Source organism: Marmota marmota, unplaced genomic scaffold, assembly GCF_001458135.2.
Source record: "Marmota marmota marmota unplaced genomic scaffold, marMar, whole genome shotgun sequence".
Taxonomy (NCBI): Eukaryota; Metazoa; Chordata; class Mammalia; order Rodentia; family Sciuridae; genus Marmota; species Marmota marmota.
This window is the reverse complement of record NW_026000082.1, coordinates 34,509,852-34,528,506: the sequence shown is the minus strand read 5'-3', so window position 1 is coordinate 34,528,506 and position 18,655 is coordinate 34,509,852. Positions and strand designations below refer to the sequence as shown.

At 55.8% G+C, this 18,655-nt stretch overlaps 2 protein-coding genes across 18 annotated transcripts in view; one reads left to right on the top strand and one right to left on the bottom strand.

Annotated features, from left to right (window-relative positions):
- Positions 1-3,496, top strand: part of Sytl1 (synaptotagmin like 1) — an 8,713-nt gene extending 5,217 nt beyond the window's left edge. For 3 of the 7 annotated variants that reach the window (XM_048816038.1, XM_015484767.2, XM_048816037.1), the window contains 8 exons: positions 128-241; positions 464-636; positions 942-1,038; positions 1,357-1,515; positions 1,837-1,915; positions 2,013-2,112; positions 2,881-3,086; positions 3,273-3,496. In XM_048816038.1, coding sequence (XP_048671995.1) covers positions 128-241; positions 464-636; positions 942-1,038; positions 1,357-1,515; positions 1,837-1,915; positions 2,013-2,112; positions 2,881-3,086; positions 3,273-3,412 — 1,068 coding nt within the window. In that variant the 3' untranslated portion in view covers positions 3,413-3,496. Of the gene's footprint in view, positions 1-127; positions 242-463; positions 637-941; positions 1,039-1,356; positions 1,516-1,836; positions 1,916-2,012; positions 2,472-2,880; positions 3,087-3,272 lie in introns of those variants that run through there. The other 4 variants (XR_007352150.1, XR_007352148.1, XM_048816039.1 and 1 more) reach the window with 4 other exon arrangements.
- A 171-nt stretch (positions 3,497-3,667) lies between these two features.
- Positions 3,668-14,976, bottom strand: Map3k6 (mitogen-activated protein kinase kinase kinase 6). 11 transcript variants are annotated; one of them, XM_048816030.1, is made up of 30 exons: positions 14,266-14,976; positions 12,986-13,002; positions 12,863-12,892; positions 12,756-12,779; positions 12,303-12,493; positions 12,019-12,187; positions 11,541-11,647; positions 10,983-11,153; positions 10,771-10,883; positions 10,213-10,372; positions 9,836-9,998; positions 9,650-9,757; positions 9,478-9,527; positions 9,304-9,399; positions 9,072-9,159; positions 8,858-8,991; positions 8,409-8,536; positions 8,055-8,191; positions 7,618-7,723; positions 6,947-7,104; positions 6,656-6,848; positions 6,432-6,570; positions 5,959-6,118; positions 5,655-5,831; positions 5,290-5,395; positions 4,853-5,024; positions 4,657-4,769; positions 4,496-4,569; positions 4,176-4,252; positions 3,668-3,967 (listed from the first exon to the last, which is right to left on the bottom strand). In XM_048816030.1, exons 1-30 carry the CDS (start codon positions 14,606-14,608, stop codon positions 3,877-3,879), a joined length of 3,795 nt encoding a protein of 1,264 aa, XP_048671987.1. In that variant the 5' UTR covers positions 14,609-14,976; the 3' UTR covers positions 3,668-3,876. The 11 variants fall into 11 exon arrangements, 10 of the variants coding, with proteins under 10 accessions (XP_048671987.1, XP_048671989.1, XP_048671986.1 ...); XM_048816032.1 differs by adding an exon at positions 13,215-13,307 and having other exon boundaries at positions 12,863-13,002; positions 14,266-14,373; XM_048816029.1 differs by having other exon boundaries at positions 4,853-4,927; positions 5,655-5,883; positions 12,863-13,002.
- Between the last annotated feature and the right edge of the window lie 3,679 nt (positions 14,977-18,655).

Below are 18,655 nucleotides of genomic sequence, written 5' to 3'. Positions count from 1 at the left end.
TCAAGACCCGGAGCGGACTCCGGGCTGGCAGTGCTCCTGCCCCGGGCAGCGAGCCGTCGGAGACCCCGCCCTGGCGAGGGAGGCGCGGGGAAGAAGGGGGCGCCCGGGTCACTTCACCCCTCTCCAGACCGAGATGGCATCCGAGATCCTGCAGAACGGGGAGGAGGATCCGGGGCGCGGCCCCTCACTCGACCGCATGCTCAGCAGCAGCTCCTCTGTGTCCAGCCTCAGCTCCTCCACGGTGAGGGGGAGGGCCTGGGGTGCCTCTCCCCCACTCATATCCCGAGCTAGCCCCTGCCTGACCCTCCCTCACCCCGGGACCTGACGCCCCAGCCCGCAGCAAGCCACCCGGAGGTGACTTTCCCCTCTTCCCTCGCTTCCCGCTCCATGCCCCGAGTATGAACCCCCTGCGCTGCCCCAGCCCCGACGCGGGCCCGGTCGCTGACACTCACCCCTTCCACAGCTGAGCAGCAGCCAGATGAGCCTATCGGGGGAGGTGGAGGCGGGCGCGGTGCAGGTGCAGGTGCGCGGCTCTGTGCACTTCGCGCTGCACTTCGAACCCAGTGCCTCCGAGCTGCGCGTGCACGTGATCCAATGTCAGGGCCTGGCTGCCGCCCGGCGCGGCCGCTCCGACCCGTGAGTGACCGGCCCCCCCAGGTGGGGAATGGGGCGGCGGGGTACCCCGGACAGGGCTGGTGCTCCAAGGGGCCGCTCTCACAGCTCAGCCCACCATCAACTGTCCTTGGTCTCGGTTTACTCAAATTCAAAACGGGAACGACCATTAGGGGGGAGGCATAAGGACTGAGATCATTTCTATAAATCAGCAAGAGGCCAGGCACACAAGTGCTGTGTCCCAGGTGGTGGCTGGGGAAGCCGCCAAAGCAGGGTAGAGGCCCTGGAGGGCCCTTGCTTACCTCTGGCTCTCGCCTCCCTCACCCCAGCTACGTCAAAAGCTACCTCCTCCCAGATAAACAGAGCAAGCGCAAGACCGCGGTGAAGAAGAGGAATCTGAACCCGGTCTTCAACGAGACTCTCCGGGTGAGGCTGCCACGAGGGTGCCACTAATGAACAGGGTGCCCCTTCCTGCGGGCAGGATGGCAGGGCCTGCCAGTTTCGACCTTGCGGGTCTCTCCACTCCTCCATTCTGCGAGAGGAACGGCAGGGAAACCGCATTCCCCAGAGTGTCCGTTTGTGCTGGGCCTAGGGCTAGTCCAGACTCCCACAGTGCCCTCGGGGCTCCTCAGAGCTCCACCCTGTATAAAGCATGGTAGATCCAGCTTAGTCAACACTCCTGCAACACCGGTGCCGATGCCGGGCCGCCCGCGGGGCTCCACTAAAGCGCACTCCTGTCCCCAGTACTCCATCCCGCAGGCCGAGCTCTCGGGCCGCGTCCTGAGCCTGTCGGTGTGGCACCGGGAAAGCCTGGGTCGCAACATCTTCCTGGGCGAAGTCGAAGTGCCCTTGGACACGTGGAACTGGGACTCGGAGCCTACCTGGCTCCCCCTGCAACCCCGAGTAAGCCAGGCCTGCGCGGGGAGACCCGCGGCACAGAGCTCACGTTACCCCACGGACTACCCCCCTCCCGCCCCCGTCCCCTCAGCCCTGGCCTCATACAGAGCCTCCCTTCCGACAGACACCCTAACCGCCACGGGCAGGGCAGGCGGGCCACGCCCCTTCGCAAGGGGGGTCGGGTGTTTGCAACCCTCCAGCCCCTCGTAGAAGCCCCGCCCCTATCGCCTGGCCCCGGCTAACCCCACTCTCTCAGTGTCTGGAGACGTCATTCCTTCATCTCTTTCCCCTGGCCCCACTCCCCCACACCCCCTCTGACTCTTGCAGGTGCCCCCCTCTCCCGATGACCTTCCCAGCCGCGGGCTGCTCTCCCTATCCCTCAAGTACGTCCCTGCCGGCTCTGAGGGTGAGTGACCGCCCCAGGAGAGGCCAAGCTGGACCAGCCTGGGAGGCGGGAGATCCCTGAGCCATGAGGAGGTGGCCTGAGCCGAGCCCTTCCGCAGGCGCGGGACTGCCTGAGAGCGGGGAGCTGCACTTCTGGGTGAAGGAAGCTCAGGACCTCATCCCGCTGCGCTCAGGATCCCTGGATACGTACATTCAATGGTGAGCGGCACTGCGACTTGGACTTCGCTGCTTCACTTTGGCTCCAACCTCGGATCAGCCTCTACCTTCAACCCCTGATCAGTCAGCCTCGGTTGTGATCACCGAGCAGGGGTGAAGGGGACGGCTGGAGCAAAGGCCAGGAAAGTTGAAGATGCCTGAGGAGCTGCATTTCAGGGTGACTGTTGCCTTCAGAGCTGACTGGGGAGCTAAGCCGAGGCTACTGGGGCACCTCATGGAGAACTTGGAAGGCCTCGCTGTGGGGCTTGGTCCTGAATTGTAGTTCAGTGGTTCTCAAAGTATTCTGGGGGATCTCTAGGGGCCTTCTAGGTGCTGTCCCACCTTCAGAGAGTGAAATGGAGGTAGGTTCATCAGATTCTGAGTCTCCCAGCTCATTCTATTTTTTTTTCAATTGTTACAAGCAATATTTTATTTTGCAGAAAGGGCTCCAAGGATTTGAAAAATTTCAAACTAATTTGGTGGGGGTGGTGGAGGGATCAACAGGGAGCCAGTGAAGGTCACTGAGCCAAGGAGTAGCAGAATTGCATTTCAGAGACCACTCTGGGATCCTGTGAACAGAAGTTATAAACTTAAAGGCAGGAGACCTGGTGCAAAGACGGTCCCAGGGCAGCGCAGGCTTGGAGGGCAGGTCTCAAGCAGGAGCCAGGGGACATGGACATATGTGAAGGAGAATAGGTACAACTCCATGATTGGTTGTCTCTAAGGAGTGTGAGGGGTTGGTGACCTGATGCCAGCCCACTTCCCCCACAGCTCAGTGCTACCTGATGACAGCCGGGCCAGCCGCCAGCGAACAAGGGTGGTTCGACGCAGCCTCAGTCCAGTATTCAACCACACCATGGTTTACGATGGCTTTGGGCCTGCTGACCTGCGCCAGGCCTGTGCTGAGCTTTCCCTCTGGGACCACGGGGCCCTGACTAATCGCCAGCTGGGGGGGACACGCCTCAGCCTGGGTACTGGTAAGTAGAGCAGGGCCCTAAGGGGAGCCAAATTGGGAAGCAGGGGTTCAATGCTTGGCCTTGGGCACTTTTCTGCCCTTTCCTGGTGACTAGGTACTTTGCATAATTTGGGACCAGACAAGTGTTTCTTGGGACATGAGATGTCTAAGGTGACCATGCCTTTCACTCTTGCCCTGGAACATTTAGGTAGCAGCTATGGGCTCCAGGTACCCTGGATGGATTCCACACCTGAGGAGAAGCAGCTGTGGCAGACACTCCTGGAGCGGCCATGTGAATGGGTGGATGGCCTTCTACCCCTCAGAACCAACCTGGTCCCCAGGGCATAGCCCTATCAAATCCCTCTCTCTGGACTCCCCTCTCAGAGCCCACCCTTGGTTAGAGTCTATTAATAAAGTCTGTTTTAAGGACAATCGGGGCTGATGTCTGCTGGTGAGGGGTGGTTACAGTAATAAGGTGTTAGCAGAAAAGATCCAGGTAGATGAAAGGGGTGAGATTAAGGAACCTCAGATTCAAACACAAAGACTTCGAGGGGCTGCTCCCAGGACACCCACCATACACCTCCGAAGTTGCCGAGACAAGGGTATGAAAGTGTTCTGTTTAATAGTCTTTGGTTGTGCTTGTGCTTGGATGCCTCTGTAGTTGGTTCCCCCCACCAGTGCTAGATCTGGGCACTACCCTGCCCCATTTGCCTGGTCTTCTGCTCTTGCTTCTGGTCCTGCACAGGTATGTCAGAGGCTGCTCAAGTCTTCTCTGTCCATCTGTCCATGGGTCTTTTCTGCCTCTGATGCCTTCATTCAGCCTCCCGGGGTCCAGGGGTAACTGATGCAGATCCTGCTCGCTGTGCCAAGATGCCTCTCCAGATGCGGCATACCATCCCTCCCCTGGGGACAGCAGGCTCAATATGGCTCAGTCAGAAGAAGGCCCCAGCTCTCTCTGGTACCCACTATTTGCCCAATGCTCCCTCTGTCCCCAGGGACCCCTGGAACCCCTGTGATTCTCAGGGAGGAACTTAGGACTACAGGTAGGGATCAGGATCTGGCCAGCATAAGGCCATGTGTGTTGTTCACCCCTGGAGGGCCCAGGATGTACCTGATGCCGGTATAGAGGAGGTCATCTCGAGTGGCACAGGTGAGCAGGGCACGGAGGGTGAAACTGTGGTTCAGCAGCTGTTTGTGGACAAAGACCCAAAGAAATATGGAGAGATAAAACTATAGGAAGATATGTCCAGAGATCTAGGTACTAGATTGTTCTATCAAAATGCTAAGGTGGATCATACCCCTTTCTGGCCCTCATTTTCCCCATCATATATACAATGGAAGGAAAACACTTCCAGCCTTAAGAAGAGGGAAAAGTGAGAAGAGATGGACTACTGGTTGTGGGGGTCAGGGATAATCAGCATGTTCCCTCACCATTTGGATGGTGCCTGAATCCACCTTTAGCCCCTGTAACCACTGCACCAAGCCCTGGTCCTTTGGGAGGGCATCTGTCAAGAAGTCAGGTGAGATGATGAGCCTCCTGCTAAAGGCTTCCTCACACCCACCAGTAGTGTCCTCCAGCCAGGTCCATTCACCTTGGGGCTCTGAGACCAGGGCATAGGTCCTGGCCTCTGCATTCATCTGGTGTAGAGTCTGGTATATCAGGGCCTGGCACTCCCGTTCCTTCTCTGCCAGGACCTCTCGAAGTCTGTGGAGGGCAGAAGAGCAGAATGGAATGGCAAGTGGGTTGAAGCTGACATAGATTCTACGTGCCCTTCCAAGGGGACTTACCTGTCAGTCTCTGCCCGCAAGAGGCCCAGCTGAACTATCAGAGGAGGCGGGTCTTGCTCTCCTTCTGTGAGTCTGCTACTCCGCAAGACAGGAGATTCTTGTTGCTTCTGCTGAGACTCCCCTTCTTTACTCAATTCCTCTGACCTCGGTGAGCCCTCCTTCTTTTCTATCTCTGCCAATCCGAGTGGGGTGAGCTCAAGCAGTAGAAAGTCACCCCTTTAGGACCCCCAGATCCGACGGCAGGGGAATTAAGGGAGAGCACCCAGCTCTGGATAGTGACCAAGTGAGGCCAGTCTGGGAGATGTCCATTATGCACTCCTGGACAGGTTCCTTCCCACCTCCCTAAGCCTTGTCCCTACCAGCCTTATTATGTATTTGCCACGCCTCCAAGGGTCACACCCTCGCCTGCAGGCTGGCAGGCTCCAGCCCACTCCTACCAGGGTCCAGCACCGCCAAGGCTGCCCGCACAGCGCGGCTGAGCAGTGAGTCCAGCACGAACATCCAGTGTGGGCGGATCTGGCGCCTGCGGAGGATCTGCTTCACCTGGAGAGGGAGGGAGGGCGCAACTGAGACAGCTGAGCCTCAACTGGAGCTGGAGCTTGAGTTGGAACGGCCTAGAAACTCTAGGCAAGTGAGGTGGGAGGGCTTGATGTCAAGGGATGGGCTGGGAAGCAGGGCTGGGCAGACAGCCCTTCCACGGAAGAGACTTAGAATCCTGGAACATCAAGCCCTTTCAATTACCTAACACAGGGAGCTCATTACCTATTATTGGACAGCCCTAACTGCAAGGAAGCCCCCTCACCGCATCTGGAAAGGCGAAGAGCGGTGCATTCAGAAGTGTAGACCCAAGGCCCTGCGCCCGCAGAAGCGCTTGCAGTGTCCGCAGCTCCTGGGCCAGCTGCCGACGATTGGGAGTATGGATGTGTGCCCCCAGGCAGCGGAGCAGATGTTCCACATGATTCCTGCTCAGTCGGGAACCCTGAGAGGGAGCAAGGGGTCGGTCCGCGGGTCCCACTCCAGCTAAAGAGATTCTGGGGGTGAGGGAGAGGCTAGCAGCAGTCCTGTCCATGCACCACCACCAGGGGTCGCTGGGGCGGGCCGCCCACCTGTTCCTGCTCCAGGCACAGATTCTCGGCGAGCGTTGGCAGCTCCTGTTCCACCACCTCGGCCAGCATGGCTCGGCGCTTGCTCTCCTGATGTAGCAGGCTCAGCCCTGAACTCTCTTCCGGGGACGTAGGCTCCTCGACCCCAGGCTCCTCCGGTACCCTGGGCGCAATGGAGAGCAGCTGATGGAGGGTGGACAACACCATCCATCCTCCAGGTTTGAATCCTGGCTCTTTTACTTTTATGCCTACCTCTCAGGGACAGATAACAAGAGAAAAACCCGGAGCTGGGGCAGGAGTAGGGGAATCACAAGTTAGAACATCGGACAGGGCACAGATGGGCACCAGATACCATGCAAGTGGTCAAGGTATCCAGGCCAAAAGCCCAAGGAGGGCATTTTCTAGAGGGAGTAGAATGACAAACCCAGGTGAAGGAAACCAGAACCCACTCTAGGACCAGGATGGTAGATTCTTACCGGAGCTGGCTGGTGTCCCCATAACTGAGACAGCGTTTTGGGGGGCTGGGTGGGTGCTGAGAGGGTGCCTGAGGCTGCGGGAATGTCTGGGACTGAGTGGTGGGGTCAGCCAAAGGAATGGGACTGGCTGCAGGGGCATCTAAAGGAGGGACAAGCTGTCAGCCCTCTCACCTTCACAGCTCCAGGACCCTCCAGTATGCTCACTCCCTCAACACCCACAATACCTGAGGGCCGAGGAGCATGATGGGGGGAGGCAGGGCTGCGGCTCCTCTTCCCAGGCTGCAGGAAGGGATCCCCAAGCAGTGCTTGAGCACTGGCTCGGAGATGGGGGTCTGGCTCAAATGTTCTGAGGAGGAAGGCTTGGGCCTCAGCTGACAGAGAACTGGGCATTGGCGGGTGTACCTTGTACATGCCCACCTAGCAGGAGTTAGGGAGAACAAACAAGAGTTAAGATTAAAGGTGTTCAAGGACCAGTTCCACCCAAACTCCATGGCCAGGCCCCAAGGGGGGCTCACCTGAAACATGGCAGCCTGTGGGCTCCCTAGTTCATGGAAGGGTGGGCGACCTGTGGCCATCTCAATTACAGTGCAGCCCAACGACCAGATGTCAGCTGCCTTCCCATATCCTCGTGGGCCCTGGTCAATGATTTCTGGGGCCATATACTGCAGGGTTCCTAGGATAGGAGCATGAGCACCAATGCTCATCCAAGCATTATCACAGGGATGGGGGGACTCCAGCACCCTCTGACCACCTGCACCTAGGCCGAACCCATCCTCCAAAATAGTTCCCATCACCTACCTCGATCATCAAACATCTATGCTGAGTTCCATCAGCCAACCTACCAAAGCTTCCAATTTTCACACAAGGCTTCATCATCTTGGACTTCATCACCCACAGGAGAGTTTCATCATGCACTCCATCCCCCTGAACCCTACCACCTACTTTGACCCCCAACACCCACCTTGGCCTGAACTGATACTCCAGGACTACATTTTAAGTGGCTAAGCCCAATTTAATCAGTTATCCAAACTCCATTTCTAGATTCTCACCTCACCACTGGCCCAATGCCTGTCCTAAATTGCATCCCCCATTAGAACTCTAACTCCAAGCCCAAGAGAAACCATGTTCCCTAGAAGGCTCCAAGAGTTCTTCTTCATCCCAACTCATCACCCCACACCCTTGTTACCTGTGAAGGTCTCAGTGCAGGGTGTGATGCCCGCCAGTCGTTTGGAGGTACCAAAGTCAGAAATTTTGAGCAGACCACTGAAGGTGTTGATGAGCACATTGTCCCCCTGATTGGTGTAGACATTGTGCTTAGTGCCTACCTGAACTGGGCCCTGACAGAATTGGACCTTCATCCTAGGACCCCCATTTCCTGGAGATCCCAGCCTGGCCTAGGATCTATCAACCTCTTCCCAATGCCCACACCATTTATAGGCCCCCCTGGGAGATGTGAACTTCTCCTCTCAGATCAGGAGATCTGAGGCTCTTCTTTCTTTAAGGAACCTCCATAACTAATTCCACCCTTTGCAAATGTTCGGCCCACTTTGTATTCAAACCTCCAGCCTCTGGGACCATGTTTCCCCAACCCCAGTAGACCAAGTGGGCAGCCACAGGGCTGACCTTGATGTCTCGGTGCACAATCCGATTGTCATGCAGATAGCTGAGTCCCTGCAAGATCTGGCGGGTGTAGAAACTGATAGTACTCTCATTGTCCTTCAGGGGTCCCCATACTGACCTCAGCAAGGAGGAGAGGCTGCCTGGGCAAATAAGTGGGTAACAACAATGGCTACCCACCCACATCTCTTTGCCCAAGGCCCGGACTCCATCACCCAACACTACTCCATCAGCGAATTCTTGGCGACACTACCCACACACACTAAGGTTCATTTCCTCCTAGGGTTCTCCACCCCTGCCTTGCTCCATTTCCATAACCCACACTTCAAGTTTCACTTTCATCCCACGCAGGGTAGGTACCTCCAGGCACTGCCTCCATGAAGATTTTGAGGTAGCCACCCTGGCTGGCTGAACCCAGATAACGCACGATATTCTTGTGGCGCAGGCGTTTGTGAAGAGCGATTTCTTCATGCAGAGGCTGAGAAAACCTGGGGGGAGGCAGAGAAGAGAGGGATGGGATAGATTTGGGCAGAGACGCTCACCCTAGAGTGCACCACCAGACCACGCCCCCAGGACCAGCCCCTCCCACAACCCCCCTCCAACATTCCCCACCCACCTGGCCCTGCCCATAGACGCGCCCCCCAGAACTTAGCCCCTTTGGTACCTACTCAGCCCGGCCCCAGGCTGCAGCCCGCCCTTTCAGGGCTCATGGAGCATTCAGCGTGGACCACTAGGTAGGTGTCTGCTCGGCCTGCCCACGCCTGCCCTTGCCATTCCTTAGCTGGTCCCCACCGCCGGACACACAGTACCTGCTGTCCCGCTCGGGGATCTCCTTGATAGCGATGCGTACCCTCGTGTGCCGATCGCGGCCTGCGTACACTACACCATAAGTGCCTTTGCCCAGCACTAACCGTTCGCCAGTCTCCGTGTATTCATAATCAAACTGCAGAGTGTGGGGTGACCGGGGTTCACTAGAGCCTGCAGCCCTTCGCCCTCCTCAAGTCCCCAGTCCCACGTCCTCACCTCCAGCACCTCCCCTACACCCGCCGCCTCCTCCGCGGGCGCCGTGGAATCTGGATTCGTTGCCAAAGACTGGATCAGGCCGCAGAACCTGAAGGCGCGGAAGGTCAGACAGGTAGGAATTGTCCCCTCCTCTACCGGGAGTCCCTGGGGGACATCCTCTCTTCCTTTCCCTCACTCCCTCGGGCATTCCGGTTCTAGAATATCCCGACCCGACCCGAGAGGCTGAGCGCACCACTGGCAGTGCCCTACGCTGGGGAAGCACAACTGGACGTCCTGAGCCGGAGGAAGAGCACAGAGGAAGCAGCAGCGCTCGTCCCGCTTGGAGGCGCTGAGAAAGGACGGAGAGGCCTGTGAGCGCCCCGCTGCCCTGGAACGCCAGAGCCAGCCCGCCGCACCAGCTCCTCACCTGACTCCGCAGATGGAGGCCACTGGGAAGGTCCAGCTAGAGGGGTTGTCCTGCAAGAAAAAAAGAGGGGTGTAATGGGAGGTGCTGGGTCAGGAGAGGAGTCTGGAGACCGGAGAAGAGCTCCAGGAAAAGGGTACATAGCATTAGAAAAGGGACTCAAACGCGGGTTCACCTGGGTCTCAGGCTCCAGCAGTCTTAGGGTCACTGCCCTGACAGGGTCCATACCCTGAAACTCAAGTCTTGCCGGCAGCAGGACTTTATTCATCTCCAGGACCAGCACCTGCAGGCAGTGGAATTGAGGGGTCCCATCAGAATGGGTTTGATCCTCTCCCAATTCCCCCATTCCCAAAGGCCTCACCAAACACTGGTCCCCCTTGGGAAAGGCTGTCGTGAATGGCTGGCAGGACTGTAGCAAGAAGTGGAGCCAGAAGTGTGCTCGACACAGGGGTCCTCCAGAGGGCTCTGGTGTGGGTCTGAAGTGCTGGTAGAGCAGGAAAGTTTCCATCACTGACACCAGGTACCTGCAGGTACAGCCTTGTCCTCAGTTCAGACCAGCCATCACACCAGCACCACCAGGAACAGTAAAGTGACTTGAATGTAGCCAGAACATGGACACTAGATGCCAATGCCACTGGCCTGAAAGTGGTTGGGGTCATATTCTGGAACTCAGGCTATAGTGCCAATGGACATGGGTACAGGAGATGACAACTCAGGAATGTAGAAGGGGTCACCTACCATATGGGGGCATTGAGCTTATACAGCTGCTCTGCAGCCAGCACCACCTGGATGGGGTCATTTGTAAGGATCTGGGCTCCCAGGTAGAAACCTACGTCCCAGTAATACTGCATCTTCTCCACACAGCCTTTGCGGGCCAGCAGGCAGCCCAGCTTCATGCCTGGGGGGAAAGGGCATAGGCTTCATTAAATGTGGGAGTAGGTGTGGGTAAGGCCCAAATGTGTGCCACACTATTCATATGGGCATGTGTGCAGCCAAGGACATAGGTATGGGTAAAATAGTAGGCGTGGCAAGATCTCAGGTGGGATCTCGGGTGCAGGTAAGGGGTTGGACACAAGTAAATGTGGAATTCAGTGTGTAAACACAAATATGAACTTGGGAACAGTTGTGGGATCAAGGGACTCAAGGACTCCTGAGGGTCCAGGGCAGGTTTGAGGATGCAGGTATGGGTAATGGTACCAAAAAGGTATTAACTCAGCCCTAGCTTCTGCCCTGGACTCTCTCCCTGCCCTGTCCTCAGGTCTCTCTGGGCACTGCTGTGTGGATGGTGGACTTCACCTATCAGCTGCAGTTCCTCAGAGTCCTCAAAGTGCTTCCCAGCTGCAATGAGGAGCACAGCAGCATTGATGCCGGAGTGCAAGCTGGGTTCCACATCAAAGGCTTTGCGATACCTGAGGCAGGGTGGGGGGCCACAGGGCTAGTCAGATGCCCACAGCACTGTCCCTCACCCTGCAAGCTCAGTTCTCCGTCCACTCTCTTGTACCCCTTACCAGTGATAGGCCTGCTCCCGGTACCCAGCATCCTGAAAGCCAGAGCTGAAGAACATGTCCTTGTAGACACGGCCACACATGCAGTACAGATCAGGTGCCACAGAGCCCTCACACTGAACCAGTGGCAGCAACACATTCAGAGCTTTCTCCCTGTCCCCAGGCCTGTTCCTCCTAAGGGTGAGGGAAGATGGTCTGAGGTCCTGTCTGATGACCCTGATGCACTCTGTCCAGGGATCCTAAATCTTAAGAGCAGGGACCCTTTCAGGACCCTGACAACACAAGACCACCAAATGGCACTGACCCTGGTCAGCACTGACCTCTCAAGAAGTAGTGAACCCGGGTGGAAGTGATTCCTAGATATAATGGCTCTAAGGAGCAGTGACCTTGGATAGCTGTAACCAGGCTGCAGTAACTAGAACAACAAGGACCTCTTGGCTGGTCAGCAAATTCCCTGAAGACCAGTGGTCCCAGCCAGCAATGATCTCGTCTTTACAAGCAGAGATCCAGGCCACAGAAACCATCATGTGGCTCTGACCCAAGCCCTGATCCACCACTCACCGGTTGAGGGCAAATGTGTAGTGGAAGCAGACATTGTGTTGCTCAGCCACATCGCAGGTGGGCAAGGCCTGTAGGGTCTCCACCAGCTCGATGATGGCTGAGTAGTCCTGTGTAAGAGAACAGTAAGCACCAGAATAAGGAGCCCCCAGCCCTTGAGGAAAACTCTGAGCAAGGATCCTGTCCCACAGCTGACATCCCACTCCTACCCTCTGAACACCACCCTCAAGCCCAGCAGGTATGAAGATTGGACCTCACGTGGAAAGTCCACTGTGTGCTCCATGCTTTGTGTCCCCAAACTTAACAACTGCCCTGAGAGTCAGTGATATCATTTCACAAACAAGAAAACTGAGGCTCAGAGAGGTTAGAGAGTTTGCTTAAAGCCACCAGTGAACCAGAAGCACAGACAGGAATTGAACTTGGGTTTGTCTGAGCACAAATGCCCCTCAGCTGACTGACTGCCCCTCAGAACACCTCACACCTGCACATCACGGTAGGAAAGCAGCAGGTTCATGATGATGTCAGGGCTCAGCAACTCCACACTGTCCAGTCTCCGCTGCAGACGAGCCAGCTCTTGCCGCAGCTGCTGCCCACTGAATCTCTCCCGAGCCTGCCGGATATTCTGCCGAATGGTCTCCCGGAAATAGCCACTGATGTCCAGGCCAGGGGAGGGAGGGAGAAAGAATGGTGGGCCTGTCCCTCAGCCACAGCCCATTGTACCCTCACCAGCCGCTTCCTGGTGTACCCTCTGAGAAGGCCCCATACCAGGAGTCTGTAGGAGTGGCCTCCAGCAGGCGAGCAAGCCGGCATACCAGGGGAGTGAGCAGGGCCTCAGTGCCCACCCCAACCTGAACCAACCCATCAGCCAGGCCCCTCAGAAGGCCCACATCACCACATAGCACCCGACCAGTGGCTGTCACCACGTAGGGGATCAGTGTGTAGCTACCAGCACAATCCTGGTGGAAAGGAGACAGAAATCAGTGGAGGTCAGAGGTCAGCACAGTGTTAGAGAGAGACAGGAAGGGGTCAGAGATCAGTACCAGTGAGGAATGGAATAGCAGGAAAGGGGCACACTTCATGAAAGGAGGCCATAGGGAACACAGGGTCACATGGATGTCAAGGGACTTTAGGGAGGTCAGAGGTAACTGAGGAGGCCAGGAAGACCAGTGGGGGTCAGAGGTTAAAGGGTACATCAGAATGAAGAATGGTTCTTCTCACCGAATTCTTCTGGAAAACATCCTCCTGCAGAAGGCAGACAAATATTAGTATTCTAGGAAGGCCTCACCCCAACCTTGCACCTGCCCCACCAGCCACGGGCCACCTACTCTGAGGGCCTGCAGGTCAGGGAGCTCGGCCTGAGAGCAGAGGAGCACATTGTTGGTCATGCTGAAGCTCTCACGCACACCAAGGTGGTAGAATAGGGAGGGCTGTGCCAGGGAGTTGCTCACCTCCAGGACCACCACGTCTGTGGGCACAGAGGTGCAGGCTCTAAGTCTTGAAGCCCAGCTTGGTGGGGAAGTAGCCTGGGATGCACTCCAGCTGGACTTGCCTTGCTGAGGGACCCCAGTCAGGTCCAGTTCTGCTCTGGGCCTGTTTCTCCCGTTTATGGCCTCCCTACTGCATACACAGTACTGATAACTGTGGTGCTTCTGAGGGCTCACTAGGTACGACACTCACCCCACTGCTCAGAGCCTGCAATCACTGCCCAGAGAAGGGGGCCAGGCTGTGCTCCACCTCAGAGCCTGTTCCAGGCTGTGTGGGAAGCAGGAGCTGTACAAACACAGAAGTCCCATCCCTGATCCTCAACCTAGCCTCTTGAAAGCAGTCTGCACCATTGGCCTAAGTAGACAAAGCTGTGCCTGTATGTGTATATGTGTAGCTTACTGTGTCTTTGAATGACAAGTTTGCAGGGGCCCTTCTGAGTCAACATGGATGCGATTTGTGAGTCTATCCATGACTGTGTGTCTTTGTGTCTTCAAGGTCAGGTCAGTATTTGTTTTTAGGCTGCAATTTCTCTTAATCTTTTTAGTTATTTGGGCTGCAATTTCATGGACGTCCAGGAAGCACGGTTCCCGGACTCTTGGATGAACAAATAACGATAGGAGACCCGGCATCCGGGTAGGCGGTAGAATTGCAGCCTCTGGCCCCGCCCCAGACTGTCCCTGTCCCTCCCATTCTCTCTTCGTTGCGTTGTCTTGAAACTAAGCCCCCTCGCCCAGAGTCCAGTCCTGATGGGTCCCTTCGCTTTCCTTTTCTGCTCTTTACCCCGATCCTTGGAAGTAGTAATGCTACGACCTCTAAATTCCGGCCCCGCACGAGGAGCCCTAGTCCAAGTTCCCCTCCCTGGATTCGCCCTCGAGAGCTTGGCACTTACAACTCCCGAAGCAAGTCTCCAGCCGCCCACGCGCCGCAGAACCGCCGCCCGGCCCCCAGCCTCGCCCCAGCCTCTCAGCCCCGCCCTAGCCCCGCCCCGCTCGCTAGGCACGGCCCCTACTAAAGGGTTCTTAAGCGCCAACCCCAACCCTGGAACAGGGGATGGATCCCTAAATCCAATTTAGGGTCTCCAGAGCCCCTAAATTCCACAACTTCCATAGCACCGCCTCAAATCCTTTAGGTTTAGTTCACCTTACGTCCCTAGACCCCGCCCCCAACTCGGCCCCGCCCTGGACTCGCCGGCTCCGCCCCTTTCCCCGCCCAATACCCTAAGCCTCGCGGGCGTCGCGCTCACCTGCGTTGTAGAAGGAGTCCATCGCGGCCGTGTCTCCCAGGGCCAAGGTCTCGAAGGGCAGGCTGCGCAGCTGTGGCGGTGGCCGTGGCCCTGGGAGCTGCGCGCAAGCCTCGCGCAGGCAACGGAGCGGCAGCGGCTCCGCCTGGGTTCCCGCCCCAAGCTCCACCCCGGGCCGCGGCTCCCGGGTCAGCACGTAGACCACGCTGAGAGGCCGGCTCCGAGCGCAGCTCCGGCCTGGTGGGGTAGCTAGCGGCCGGCTCCGACTCAGCGCTTCGGCCAGCGGGTCCTGCCAGCAACTGCCCGCTCGCTCCAAGGACCCGGACCCGGTGCACTGCCCCGCCATGCGAGGGCGCTCAGGCGCGGCGCGCCGGGTCCTGGGAAACTGGGGCAGGACACGAGGCTGGGGCGGTGGATCCAGGGATCTCGGGATTGGGAATCCAGTCGAGATCCGAGAATCTCCGACGGGATCCGGGGATCCGGAGATCAGTCGGACGTCCTGTTCCGGAAATCTGGAGTCCAGGGAGAAATCTGAGCTCAGACTTGCAAGGTCCTGAGGATCTGAAATCCGGGATTGAGTTCCGAGAATCTGGGGTACTCGGTGATCCGCAGCTCAGAGTTGCAGGGGAAACCTGGGAATCAGGCCGGCAGTGTTTGTCACCCAGACTTCTCAGGGGAGCGCCTGCCGTCACTCTGTCCTGCCCTCACATGTGGGCCGGGCCCAGCCCTTTCCTGACCAGGAAAGCTCCACCCTCGGCCCTGGGGCAGCACCAGCACCGCTCCCCAGCGGCTGGGGACGCGGCCTCTCCCTTCCCTTCTCTCCCGCCAGAGGTTCTGATACTGGCCGCTTCCGGAACAGCTTGAGTCCTAGTGCACGCCAACCTCTATGGACTGCTCACTGCAGGCACTCATGTGTGCCCAGGCCCAGGCTAGAGAACAAGCAAGATTTGCAGGCCCTGCTGTACAGATGTCTGTTGAATTAATGGTTCTCAAGTCATCGGGGGTATGCAAAACACGATGAATAGTGGGTGTCCGGAATCCAGCCCTGGAGTGGGGCTTGATGTCTGAGCTCTTGTCTGAGTGCTACTTTTCCCAGGACTTCATCAGCTATGGAGGCCTATTGATCTTTGACTTCTATCCAGAAGATGGCAGTGAGGCCTGAGAAGCACCTTCTACTCTAAACATTTCTCTACTCATCCTTTGAAGAGAACCCTAGAAACCTCAGCCCTTTGAGTTCTAACAGTGTCCCACCCTCACATCCCTAAGAATCTCTTTCTAGTGTGAATTAGTGACTGAGACAACAAGCTGTGTAACCTCAGTGAACCTTGAAATCAGCAACTGAGGACTTGGAGGGGTTAAATAACTTGTGTAAGATCAGTGGGCTATATAACAGAGCAGGGTGCAAACCTAGGACTGTCCAACTCTTAACTATTTGCTTCTGCCACTACTTGAAATGCTGTGGCATTGGGCGAATATACTGCTCAAAAAATGCTAGCTCAGTGGCTACTGTTTCATTGTGCTGTTTCATCATGGGAAGAAAAAAATGTACCTTCTTCTTGGATTCAAACGAGCTCTCAATGGGTTAGGCAAGGAGCAGCAGAGGGCGAGGACTTGACCCATAACAGACTGGGGTGGGAAACACAATTTACAAGGGACAAGCATGAACAACAGAGAGGGTTAGAAAGCTATGCAATTTCTACCACAAAACCATCCATTTGCAGGCCCAGAGAGCCCAGACTTGTTCAGTGGCTTTTTGAATCTCTTCCAATCCCTCTGCTAGATGCCCCACTGTTCTTGATTTGCACACCTCAAGAGAAACCTCTTTACCTTGGGAGGTTTCCCTTCCATCTTCCTGATAAGGAAGGAAATCCATCCATGGAGCTGAAACTTATGTTCCTGCTCTGCCCTCTTTACCCGGTAACTGAAAGAATCCTGAAAGCCTGAAAAGGGTTAAAATGATTTATTTTTAAATGTGGACAGGGAAACAGAGGCGGTTGCAGTGGGGAGGTGGTTGAGGGTCCGGAAGCTGTTCGGGAGAGATAAGGGCACTGCAGGGCACCCTAGTGGAGCATCATTGGAACCCCCTGTGGTAGGGGTGACCCACAACTCAGCTAGAGGCCCAGTTGATGCCATGCTTGTGGGCAGTGGCCTCAGACACTGCATAGTGACTGTTGAGATTGGATTGATAACAGGATTCATACCACCAGGCACCAGGGACAACCTCTGAGCAGCTGTTCCCATTTGAGTCATGGTCGGTGTCAGGTGGTAAAAGGCTTCCTGCTGTGGAAGCTCAAGGAGTCCCTTCCTGCCGTCCCTTCCTGGAGGGCACTGTAGGGATCCACCCCATGCCTGGCACCCTTAGGGATATTATCCTGAGAAAGTCTCAAGCAACTTCAAGGTGGATTTTACCAACCCCATAAGACATTAGTGGAATAAGGGGCCAGGTTGTTTGCCACTGTCACTCAGCTAGTCACAGCGGCAGTGGGACATGCACTTATGAGTGATTCCAAAGTCACCAACTCTTCCCCCTGCCTTGTCCTCTCCAGAATCCCTAGTTTCTCTCCATCCTTTGTCTCCTCTCAGCTCCCATTTACAGGCCAAGTATTTGTACCAAGGAGAGCTGGGAGGAACTTCGTGTGCCTGGGCAAGAAAGGGGGCTCCCCTGAGGCACCTCCCCATCACCACTTCCCCCTTTCAGATCTCTCCCCAACAGTCTGTTTCTCTGACAGAAGACTGCCCTAGTTCCGTTCCCAAACCAGAGCATGTTAACACTCCAGGAGCCTCAGATGGCGCCCACAGCCCCACCCTGCCTCCTGGCCCATTCCCAGCCACCACCCCACCCACCCTCACCCCACCCCTGTTCTGGAGATTGAACTCAGGGCCTTGCACTTGCTAGGCAAGGGCTCTGCCTTGAGCTATGGCCCCTGCTCCTCCCCACCCATTTTATAGGAAACCAGGGCTCTGACACAGAAGGGACTTGCTCAAGATCGCAGAGTAAGTGGTGAATTTGAAATCACCCTCAGGTCTATTTGCCTCCAGAGCCCTAATTCTTTCTTTCTGGTACCATCTTGTCTCAGAGTTGTCTTTTCTTGGATAAAAAAACTGAGATCCACAGAGGGGAGGAAATTGCCCTAGAGGCCTAGGCAATGCTCTGAAAGAAATCAGCCCCCTGCCTCCCCTTCTTCAGGGCCCCACCTTGGACTCACTCACCTGCAATGCCTCTGAGAACTTGCTCAGTGCCTGCTGGGAGTAGTCTGCCTCCCCCATAAGACAGAAAGTCACAGTGGGGAAATGGAGCCATTAAAGTCTTCCAGCTCTACCCAGGTACCTGGGAGAAAGGGGGAAGCTGGAATGAAGGAAGCTCAGATTCTCAGGTGTGGACTTGGGAGGGATGGAAGACTGTCCCTTAGAGCCCTTTGACCTTGCTGGGAACTCCCCCTGAAGGGTGAGCTGGTGTTAAGTTCTCATTTCCCCAGCCAGAACTCAGACTCCTAGCTCCCCAAACCTGCTTTGTAGGATGACCACAAATGAAATAAATCCACAGAACCATCCTGTCACCTTGGAAACACCTGCAGAGACAGAGAAGACTGACATACCAGGTACTACTCCAGCCTGGGCAAGGGGTGCTGGGGAGCAAGGGTACATGTCAACTGAGGTTGGGTGAATAGGAGAGGTGAGCTGATGTTTCTCTTCTCTTTGGATTGGGGCCTAGTGGATAAAAAATTTCTTCAAGGAAGCTTTTCTTGTAAATACATTGATAAACTTGATTTCTTATTAACTTTTTCTTTTCTTTTTTTTTTTTTTTTTTAGTACTGGGGATTGAACCCAGAGGTGCTTAACAACTGAGCCACATCCCCAGCTCTTTTTTAAAATATATTTTATTAGAGACAAGGTCTTGCTGAGTTGCTTAGGGCCTTGCTAAATTTCTGAGGCTGGCTTTGAACTTGCGATCCTCCTGCCTTAGCCTCCCGAGCCGCTGAGATTACAGGTGTGCCCACCGTGCCAGGCTTCCTTATTAACTTTTACTGACACTCAAATGCATACCAAAGCCTTGCATTCCTAGGGGAGACTGAAATGATAGAAACACTGTCCCTTCCCTCAGGAGATGCTTAGTCAATTAGGAATCAGACTCACGATAATGTGCTTTCATTTACTATGATAAAAACCAAGATATTTAAAGCAGAGATATTGACCCCAGTCCAAACTGGACTTCTGGCCTTACCCTGATATCCACCCCTCCAATCTTCCTCCTCCAGGTCAAGTACTCCTTCACCCTAGGAGTTTCCCTCCTAAATATTTTGTCATTGTTATTACAGCAGTGGAGGTTGAACCCAGGGATGCTAGTGCTCTACCACAGGGCTATATCCCAAGCACTTTTTTTTTTTTTTTTTTT